Source organism: Chiloscyllium plagiosum, chromosome 20 (genome assembly GCF_004010195.1).
Source record: "Chiloscyllium plagiosum isolate BGI_BamShark_2017 chromosome 20, ASM401019v2, whole genome shotgun sequence".
NCBI lineage: Eukaryota > Metazoa > Chordata > Chondrichthyes > Orectolobiformes > Hemiscylliidae > Chiloscyllium > Chiloscyllium plagiosum.
The window spans coordinates 50,694,252-50,704,850 of record NC_057729.1 but is presented as its reverse complement, the minus strand read 5'-3'; the positions used below and the strand labels follow the sequence as shown (position 1 = coordinate 50,704,850).

Genomic DNA, 10,599 nt, shown 5'->3' with positions numbered 1-10,599 from the left:
CATCTTAAATTTATGTCCCCTTGTAACACTCTGTTGTACTTTTTCCCCGGGTACAACAGAGTGTTACAAGGGGACATAAATTTAAGGTGAAGGATGGAAGGTATAGGGGGATGTCAGGGGTGGGTTCTTTACCCAGAGAGTGGTGGGGGCATAGAATGTGCTGCCTGTGGGAGTGGTAGAGTCAGAATCTTTGGTGACCTTTAAGCGGCAATTGGATAGGTACATGGATGGGTGCTTAAGCTAGGACAAATGTTCGGCACAGCATCGTGGGCCGAAGAGCCTGTTCTGTGCTGTATTGTTCTATGTTCTATGTCTGTCGTGGTGGCATCTCCGTTGGAGTTGGCGATAAGGTGGCTAATGATCCTTTTGATGTGGATGCTGGTGGGATGTAAATGAGGACCAGGTGTTGCTATCGGTGCTGTGAGAGGGAGGAGATGGGATGAGGGCTGAGGGGAAGGAGATGAGTTGGACACAGCTGAGGGCCCTGTCAACCACAATGGTGGGGAATCCTGGGTTCAGGATAAAGGTAGATATTTCTGAGGACCCACCATGGAAGGTCACATCATCAGAAAGGATGTGTTGGAGACAGAGAAACTGTGAGAATTGAATAGAGTCTTTATAGGAAGCAGGGTGAGAGAGTGTATACTCAAGGGAACTGTGGGAGTCAGTTGGTTTATAGTCCTGACTTTAACAGTATCACTCCAGGTTCAGTGGGTAGTACAGAAGGCAGATGGCATGTTGGTGTTTATCTCAAAGAGAATGCAAGAAAAAAGTAGGGACATCTTACTAAAATTGTAAGGTTCACTGGACAGACTACAGATGGAATATGGTGAACAGCTCTGATCCACTTATCTAAGCAAAGCCACATTGGTGTTGGAGGCTGAAGCCAGGTCAGGAGGGTTTTCTTATGGGGAAGATGTCGAGTAGATTGGGTATGTACTCACTGAACTCAGAAGAATGAGAGGTGACCTTATTGAAACATGAGATTCTTAAGTTGACAGGGTAGATGGGAAAAGTTGTTTTCATCCTGTAGGAGAGTCTATGACCAGAGAGCAGAATCTCAGAATAAGGGAATCGCACATTTAAGACAGAAATGAGGAGGAATTTCTTTCCTCAGAAGTTATGAATCTATGGAATTCTTTACTGCAGAAGGCTGTTGTCTGGGTCATTAAGTATATTCAAGGCTGAGATAGTCAAGATTTTAATCAGCAAGGGAATCAAGGATTATGGGAAATAGGCAGGAAAGTGGAGTTGAGGATTATCAGATCAGACATGATCCCACTGAACAACGGCGCAGACTGGATGGGCTGAATGGCTTTGTTTTGCTCCAACACCTGTGTCATCTGAGGTGACCCTATGTGGTGCTGCACTTATTTTAAAGTTATGCTCCTTTGTTCAGGAGTTTAAGGGAGTTTCTCCACATCAGTGCAGAAAGAGTTTATCCTCTCTCTCTATGCTGCTAATTCCTTTGCTCAAGACATTAATCGTGATTTACTACATTCAAGGGAATAAAAATCTAGTTTATGAAATTTGATCTCAGAACATCATATTACCCTCCTACCATAATATCATTCTGGAGCCCTGCACTGCACTGTAACCTCTCTGAGATTTACGTAATTGGCTAAAGAATGTGTGTGTGTGTGTTTGTGAGTGAGAGAGAGAGAAACAGACATTTTGGCACAACTCATCCATGCTGACCAGACTGCCAACACCCGGCCCATATCCCTCTAAACCCTTCCTATTCATGTATCCACCCAGATACATTTTAAATGCTGTAATTGTGCTAGCCTCCACCACTCCCTCTGGCAGCTCATTCCATACATGCACCACCCTGTATAAAAAAATTGGTCCTCAGGTCGCTTTTAAATCCTTCCCCTCTCACCTTAAACCTATGACCTCTAGAATCATCATAGGATCATAGAACTCCTGCAGTGTTGAAACAGGCCATTTGGCCCAACAAATCCACACTGACCTTCCAAAGAGTATCTCACCCAGATCCATTCCCTACCCTATTATTCCACATTTCCCCTGACTAATGCACCTAACCTACACATCCCCGAACACTATGGGCAATTTAGCCCGGCCAATTCACCTAACCTGCACATCTTTGGACTGTGGGAGGAAACCAGAGCACTCGGGAGGAAACCCACATAGTCACGGGGAGAATGTGCAAACTCCACACAGACAGTCGCCCAAGGGTGGAATCGGACCCGGGTCCCTGGCGCTGTGAGGCAGCGGTGCTAACCACTGAGCCACTGTGTTGCCCATGGTAGCCATGATAGTTTCGGACTTCCTTACCTCGGGGAAAAGACCTTGGCTATCCATCCTATCCATGCCCCTGTACAGAAACCTGTATATGGTCACCCCTCAGCCTCCAATGCTTCAGGGAAAACAGCCCCAGCCTATTCAACCTCTCCCTTTTGCTCAAAAATGTGGGACAAATCTGTACTCTGGCGTGTGCCACCTTGGTAATAAGTGCCTAGACCAACACCTGAAAACAACCCACAACGACACCTAATAACCACAGGGCAACAGGGATATATTAGACAAAGTTCCACAAACGGTTACCTTTGCAGGTCATAAAAGGAAGCAACATACAATCATGTGATCAGAGAGTCTAAGAAGAGACGGCTCTGGAAAGATCCATGGAGTCAGGGAGTGTTCTCCATGCTGTAAAACTGCTGCAGTAAAGATCAACTGTCTTACTGCTGCAGTTATTGAAATGACTCCAACCCCAGAATGCACAGTTATAATAACACTGGTGGTAGAACCTGCCTTTATCAGATTGCTCTCTTCACTGCGCCGTGAGACACTTTCACCCCACCCCTCCATTCAATTCGCTGTGTGGTCCGTCATCTTGCTTAGACAGGAGATAGCCACTCACCATCACGTGAGTCGGGGTGCGCTGGGTCATCACCGGGCACACGGCAACAACACGGTCCGCTTTGCCAGGACCATCGCTACCAGCTCCTCCTCTCAGCCAAACCCTGGGGATCTGAGACCAGTGATGGCATGGCTCTGGGTGGGAGATCAGTGAGCTCAGCCACACACCAGGCTTTGCTACGACTCAGCATGAAGAAGCATCCAGGGAAGGCAGATTTCAGATTCCGGTTGGACAATCAGAGGGCAGGGCTGAGGAGAAATTATTTCCTGCATTAAGCTGGAGTACAGCACCTGAAAGGGTGAAGGAAACAGATTCGCCCCAAAAGAGAATCGATCTAATACCTGAGTGAGGGGGCAATTGCAGAGGAGTGGGATTAAGTTGATAGCCTATCATAGAACCAGCACAAGTGTGATGGGCCAAATAGTCTCCTTCTACACTACCTCATCTTATGATGCAGATACTTCAAAGGGTCACAGCAAAGAGATTCAGTGTCCGCTACGCAACTTACAGCCACTGGATGTGATTCTTGGATTTCTTGGCAATGAGTTTGATGCCCTCCAGGACGTTGGTGATGTCATAGATTCTGCGCTTCTGAACTTCGAGGGCCTGTGCTGCCCAGTTCAGGTCCAGTACGCCATCTGGAGACTGTGCCAACAGATGGATAAACCGCTTGGTGATCAGGCTCAGGGACGTGTCATATCGAGTCTTCTCCACTGGGGATTTCAGACCTAAGACCAAAAGAACTTGCATGGAATAACAGAGAACATACAGCACAAAACTGGCCCAAGGCTGATGTTCACGCCTCACACTTTGCCCCAACCATCTTCGTCTCATTATCAGCCACAGCTCAGTGCACACCTCTGATTCCCAGTGCAGGGTTTGAGCACAAATACAAGGCAGACACTCCAGTGCAGCGCTGAGGGAGTGTTGTGCAGCCGAAGGTACCTTCTTTTAGATAAGACACTAAACCAAGACCCCACCAACCCACTGGGGTCATGTTAAATACTCTACGACACTATGTCCTGGTCAATAGTCAACCCTCAATCAACATCCCAAACACAGAATACCTGGCCTTTAACAGACTGCTGTTTGTGGGAGCTTGCTGTACACCACTTGGTTGCGACATTTCCTGTATTACCACAGTGACCACACGTCAAAATGTATTTAATCAGCTATGGAGCACCAGAAATCTAATTCTAGAAGCACAATCTTCCATTTCTTTCACTCACTCAATGGTTACTTCGTTTCCCATTAAGCGCATCCACCTGTGAATTAGGATCAGGAATAGAAAGGAGACAATGGCCTAGTTGTATTATTAATCCAGAGACTCAAATAACCTTCTGGCAACCCAGGTTCGTGTCCTGCCATGGCAGATGAACCAGGAAGAAAACAAAATCTGGAATTAAGGTTCTAATGATTATCTCGTCTGGTCTATATGTGACTCGTAGCAATATGGTTGACTCTTACCTACTCTCTAGAACATAAATGCCAGCCCAGCCTCACTCTGAGAACAAACTTTTAAAAAAGATAGCCATCCTTCCTCTTGAGCTTGCTTCACATTCAGAAGGTCAGGGCTGTGCTGATTGTAAGTTCAAATCCACATTCCCATCTATCCTGGTAATCTTTCACCTACTTACCAAACAGGGAATCCACCTCTACCTTCTAAGTATTCCAGCACTCGGTTTTCAAAACCTTTACAGAAGGGGTTTCCAACAACTTGAGGGCAAAAACAATTTGTCTCCTCTGTTTTACATGGGTTTTTAACAATGACCCCCTAGTTGCAGATTCTCCCACAAAAGGAAAGATCCTTTCCACATCTACCCTGTCATTTTACACTAATTGTAAACAGTTGAGGTCCTATTACCGATCCCTGCAGTACACTCCTTTTCATAGCTTTCTAAGCTGAAAGAAAGACTCATTTATGCCCATAAAAACCGAAAGAACTGCGGATGCTGTAAATCAGAAACAAAAACAGAAGTTGCTGGAAAAGCGCAGCAGGTCTGGCAGCATCTGTGAAGAGAAATCAGAGTTAACATTTCGGGTCCACTGATTCTTCCTCAGAAGCTAAAACGTTAACACTGGTTTCTCTTCACAGATGTGGCCAGACCTGCTGAGCTTTTCCAGCAACCTCTCATTTATGACAGCTCTGCTTCCTGTTCTATCCATGCTAATATGCTACCTCCAAAACCACAACCTTTTATTTTCAGTAAAAATCTTTGACATCAAAATTTCCAGAAATCCCTTTCTTCACAGCACATTACTTCCTCAAAGGACTTCCACAGTTTGATTGGATGCGATATCCCTTTCACAGAACCATACTGACTGCCCAATTCCCTTGAACTTATCCAAGTTCCCTGTTAATAACCTCTTTAAGAATACCTTCGAACATTTTCCCCAAGACAGATAAGAAGTTAACCAGCCTGTAGCTTCCTACTTTCTGTCTCCCTTTGTTTCTGAATGAAGGGGTTACATGTGTTGTCTTCCAATCTAATAGGACAGCTCCTGAATCAAGGAAGATTTGTAAAATGAACACCAATGCATCAACTATCTCATTATTTTTAAGATCTTAGGACTAAGTCCAACAGGAATCTATGCAGTTTGATGCATAACTTGAGAACATTCCAAAGCACTTGGTGAAGAACACAAGTTCCTACAAATAACAGGATGATAATATCCAGATAATTTGCTTGGTTTTGAAGTGATATGGATTGGTAAATATTGGCCAGGACATCAGGGGAAACTCCCCTACCACTTTTCTTCATATTAGCGCTGGGGACCATCTGCATCCACCTGGGAGGCCAGATTGGTTTAACATCTCATCTGCAAGTGCAGATCGCCCTATGCACTGTATAGAGTCCAGCACAACATCGGGGTTGGGGGTCCCACATGCAGCATTGATCATTCAACAAGAACTTGCACTGGAACTGAATACAAGCGTAGGAAGGCGATGCTTCAGTTGACCACATCTGTACAGTATGGGTCACTTTAGTAAGGAATGACAGAAATGAATTGGAAACAGTTCAGAGATGGTTTACCAGACTACTGTTGAAACTTTATTGCTGGAACAGCACAGCAGGTCAGGCAGCATCCAGGGAACAGGAGATTCGACGTTTCGGGCACAGGCCCTTCTTCAGGAATGAGCAGAGAGTGTTCAGCAGGAGAAGATAAAAGGTAGGGAGGAGGGACTTGGAGGAGGGGAGTTGGAAATGTGATAGGTGGAAAGAGGTCAAGGTGAGGGTGATAGGTCGGAGTAGGGTGGAGGCGGAGAGGTCAAGAAGAAGACATTTCCAACTCCCCTCCTCCAAGTCCCTCCTCCCTACCTTTTATCTTCTCCTGCTGAACACTCTCTGCTCATTCCTGAAGAAGGGCCTGTGCCCGAAACGTCGAATCTCCTGTTCCCTGGATGCTGCCTGACCTGCTGTGCTGTTCCAGCAATAAAGTTTCAACTTTGATCTCCAGCATCTGCAGACCTCACTTTCTCCTTTACCAGACTACTGCCTGGAATCCAACCTGGTTAGCTCGTGTGGAAGGATTGCACAGGCTAGCCTTGCTCTGCTGCTGTTTGAAAGCGGAAGACGCCAAGTATACTGTTTTGGAAAATGTAGAGAGTGATGGACTGTCAAGGGAATGTAGCACGAACAGCCAAGTTTCTGGAATGAGCTGCCAGAGGAAGTGGGGCGGTTGGTACAATTACAGCATTTAAAAGGTACCTGGATGGGTATATGAATAGGAAGGGTTTAGAGGGATATGGGCCAAGTGCTGGCAAATGGGATTAGATTAATTTAGGATATCTGGTCAGCATGGACGAGTTGGACCGAAGGGTCTGTTTCCATGCTGTACATCTCTATGACCCTATGAAACACACCATATCCAGAGAGGTCTTCACTGGGTGGATGTGAACAGGGTTCTCCTGTTATGGGAGAGTCTGGAACGTATTTTTCAATTAGAGATCACCTATTTAAGACTCAGATAGGGTGAAAGTTTCCCTCTCTAGACAGTCATATGAGCCTTTGGAGTTCTCTTCCACATTGACAGTGGAAGTAGAGACTGAAGACAGATTAGATTAGATAGCTCACAGTATGGAAACAGGCCCTTCTGCCCAACAAGTCTGCGCCGACCACCCCCCAAAAAGCAACCCACCCAGATCCATTCCCCTACCGTATATTTACCCCTGACTAATGCACCTAACACTGTGGGCAATTTAGCGTGGCCAATTCACCTAACCTGCACATCTTTGGACTGTGGGAGGAAACCGGAGCACCCAGAGGAAACCCACGCAGACACGGGGAGAACGTGCAAACTCTATACAGACAGTCGCCCGAGGCTGGAATCGAACCCAGATCCCTGGTGCTGTGAGGCAGCAGTGCTAACCACTGAGCCACCGTGCCATCCATGTCGAAAGATTCATATTAAGGAACGGAGTAAGAGATTATCGGGTGTAGGCGGGAATGGGGAGTTGGGGTCACAATCAAATCCTGATCATATTAAATGGTAGAGCAGATCCGAGGGGCCAAATGGCCTACTCCTAAACAGAATGCTGATATGTAGCAGCTTCACTGCAGTAAAAGACGTTCAGCCTCACAAGGGGAAATCAGGAGAGCTGACCAAAAGCTTGGTGGGATTTAAGGAACACCCTAAATCATAGAATCCTTACACTGTGGAGGCAGGCTATTTGGCCCTTTGAAGAGCATTCCACCCAGACCCCCCACCCTACCCATGCATTTCCCATGGTTAATTCACCTGGCCTACACATTCCTGGGCACCATGGAGGAAACGTTCACAGACACGGGGAGAATGTGCAAACTGCACAAGCAGTCACCTGAGGGGGGAATCGAACCTGGAGCTGTGAGGCAGCAGTACTAACCACTGAGCCAACGTGCCGCCCCAGGATAGGGAGAAAGATTCAGGGGAACTCCGGAGTTTGGGACACGGGCAGCTGAAGGCTGTAATGTTGAAATGAAAGCAAGGTTTGGAGATGCTGGTGTTGGACTGGGGTGGACAAAGTTAAAAATCACACAACACCAGGTTATAGTCCAACAGGTTTAATTGAAAGCACTAGCTTTCGGAGCGCTGCTTCTTCATCAGGTGGTTGTGTGACTATAACCTGTTGGACTATAACCTGGTGTTGTGTAATTTTTAACTTTAGAAATGAAAGCAATCAGGCCTGTGTCAGAGGTAAGAACGCGAGATACACAGAGAGGACTATGAGGGCTGTTGAGCTGCAGGTGGTGGCAAGGGGTCAGGAGGAGCGAGCTCAGAGACAAGGGTGAGAACTTTGAAATCAGTGTGTTGCTGGACAGGAGATGATGTAGGTCTGGGACATGTGGGTATACAGGAACCGATCCAAGCTCAAACATGAGCAGTTTATGTTGAGCTGCTGTTACAGAGGAGGTCGAGCCCTGAGAGTTTTGGAATATCGAGGTGGGAGGTTAACAAGAGGTGTGAATGAAGCTGAGCTGAGGCAGGGACAGTGATGGAGAAGGGGCCCAGGCACAGCTTGAGTGGAAACATCAGCCTTCAAACCTGGCAAACTAGCACAGCTACAACAGGCAGAGTGGCCATCAGGCACGGATCTGCTCCAGTTAATAGATATGAAGCTGGAAGAAAACAGCAGGCCCCAGACAGCATCTGAAGAGCAGGAAAGGCAATATTTCGGGTCAAAACCCTTTGTCAGTCCCAATGAAAGGTTTCGGGCCAAAACGTTGACTCTCCTGCTTCTTGGAGGTTGTCTGACCTGCTGTGCTCTTCCAGCTTCACATCTATTGACTCTGACCTCCAGCATTTGCTGTCCTTACTGTCTCTAGTACTGGTCCGCTGCCCAGCCAATAATGAGGGAGACCAACTACAACCACATCTCATCTTCTAATCAGAAGAGACGAACAATCACCCAATCTCAGGCCGTTGCCAATGAGGGCCTGGCACCAAGTGCAAAGACCCAGGTGCACTCTAAAGCTTGTTGAGGTAGGGGAGATGATACTAGAGGGCTGGAGTCTTTGACAGCTGGGGCATTGCACATGTTACAAAGCAAGGCACAGTCACAGGTTTCATTAAAATGCATCATACCTCTCCCTGAAGACTTGCCTTTCCCTCTGGGGCTCACCATCTCCATGGCCAGATACTGATGATCACTCTCCAGCTCCAACTTCCTCTTCACCTGCAAAGAGCACCGGAAGGAGCCGGGTGAGAAACCAACTCGCTCACAAACTACCGCCTCAGTCCCCGCCTCCTCTTGGCCGATCACCTTCCATACAATCCCATCATTAGAGCAGGAAAAAACAGCAAGAATGTCCACTTTGGCAGGAGAAACGGTAAAGCAGAGTGTGCGTGTCAATGTAGAAAGAATGCAGGAAGCCGCTGTACAGAAGGATCTTGGGTGACCCTCGACATGAATTACAAAAAGCTAGCACACAGAAGGAGCAGGTCATTGGGAAGGCATGCACAATGTTGTCTTTTATTGCGAGGGGTTTGGAGAGTAAAAGTGAGCAAGTCCTACTACAATTGTATATGGCATTTGTGAGACAGCACTTTGTATAACATGAACACTTTTAGTTTCCTTTCTTAAGGAGGGATGTCCTTCCATTGGAACTGGTTGAGGTTGTGATTCTCAAACATCGCTTCTATTGGAACTGTTCAGAGAAGGCTCAGTTAGCTGATTCCTGAGATGAAGGGTTTTTTTTTAAAATTCACTCATGGAATGCGGGTGTGGCTGGGGAGCCAGCATTTAATGCCTGTCCCTAGTTGCCCCTGAACTGAATGGCCTGCTCAAGCCATTTCACAGAGAGTCAATCACACCGCTGTGGCTCTGGAATCACATGTAGGCCAGACCAGGTGAGGATGGCAGATTTCCTTCCTGGAAGGACATTAATGAGCCAGATGGGTTTTTCTGACAATTGACAATGGTTTCATGCTCATCAATAGATTCTTAATTCCAGGTTTTTTTCCCTCTGTTGAATTCAAATTCTACCACCTGCCGCAGTGGGATTCGAACCCAGGTCTCCAGAACATGGGCTGAGTTTCTGGATTAATAGTCTAACAATAATACCTCTCGACCATCACCTCCCCTTCTCAGGAGGAAAGGGTGACTAAGTTAGATCTATACTCTTTGGAATTTGTTAGAATGTGAGGTGATCATATTGAAAGTTTGGACAGTATGGACACTGAGAGGATGTTTCTTCTCATGGAGGAATCTACAACATGGGGCGAGAGTTTAAAAATAAGGGTTCTCCCATTTAACATTGAGACAAGATCTTCCTCAGCCAAGAATCAGCCTTGTTTAAAATTCCCTTCCATTAAGAGTGAAGGCTGGGTCACTGAATAGATCGAGGGCAACAATTTTCATCCAGAGTTGAGAGTTATTGGGGGAGCACATAGAATTGGGTTTGGCATCATCATCATTAGGTCAGCCACAATCTTATTGACTGGCAGCAGAGTGAGGCTCATGCAGCACACCGCTCCCTCAGCAAGCTAGCTAATTATGGCTTCTATGGCTCTGACCCATTGGTCCGGCAAGGATTTCCTTTTCAAGTTTTTATCCAAATTTCTTTGAAAATTACTTTTGAACTTGCTTCCAACATCCTTTCAGAAGAATGTTTCTGATCACAACTCGCTGTGTAACAATTTCACAGCTAGCAGTTCATGGGAAGACAAGAGGTTACAAACAATTTTCCCTCTCATCGTCAAAACGTGTGGAGCTGGAAAAGCACAGCAGCTCAGGC

At 46.5% G+C, this 10,599-nt stretch overlaps 1 protein-coding gene across 1 annotated transcript in view; it reads right to left on the bottom strand.

Annotated features, from left to right (window-relative positions):
* Positions 1-10,599, bottom strand: part of LOC122560268 (transcription factor E2F1-like) — a 39,233-nt gene that overhangs the window by 22,639 nt on the left and 5,995 nt on the right. The window contains exons 2-3 of the mRNA XM_043710794.1: positions 8,948-9,038; positions 3,393-3,612 (exon numbers count right to left, since the gene is read on the bottom strand). Coding sequence (XP_043566729.1) covers positions 3,393-3,612; positions 8,948-9,038 — 311 coding nt within the window. The remainder of the gene's footprint in view (positions 1-3,392; positions 3,613-8,947; positions 9,039-10,599) is intronic.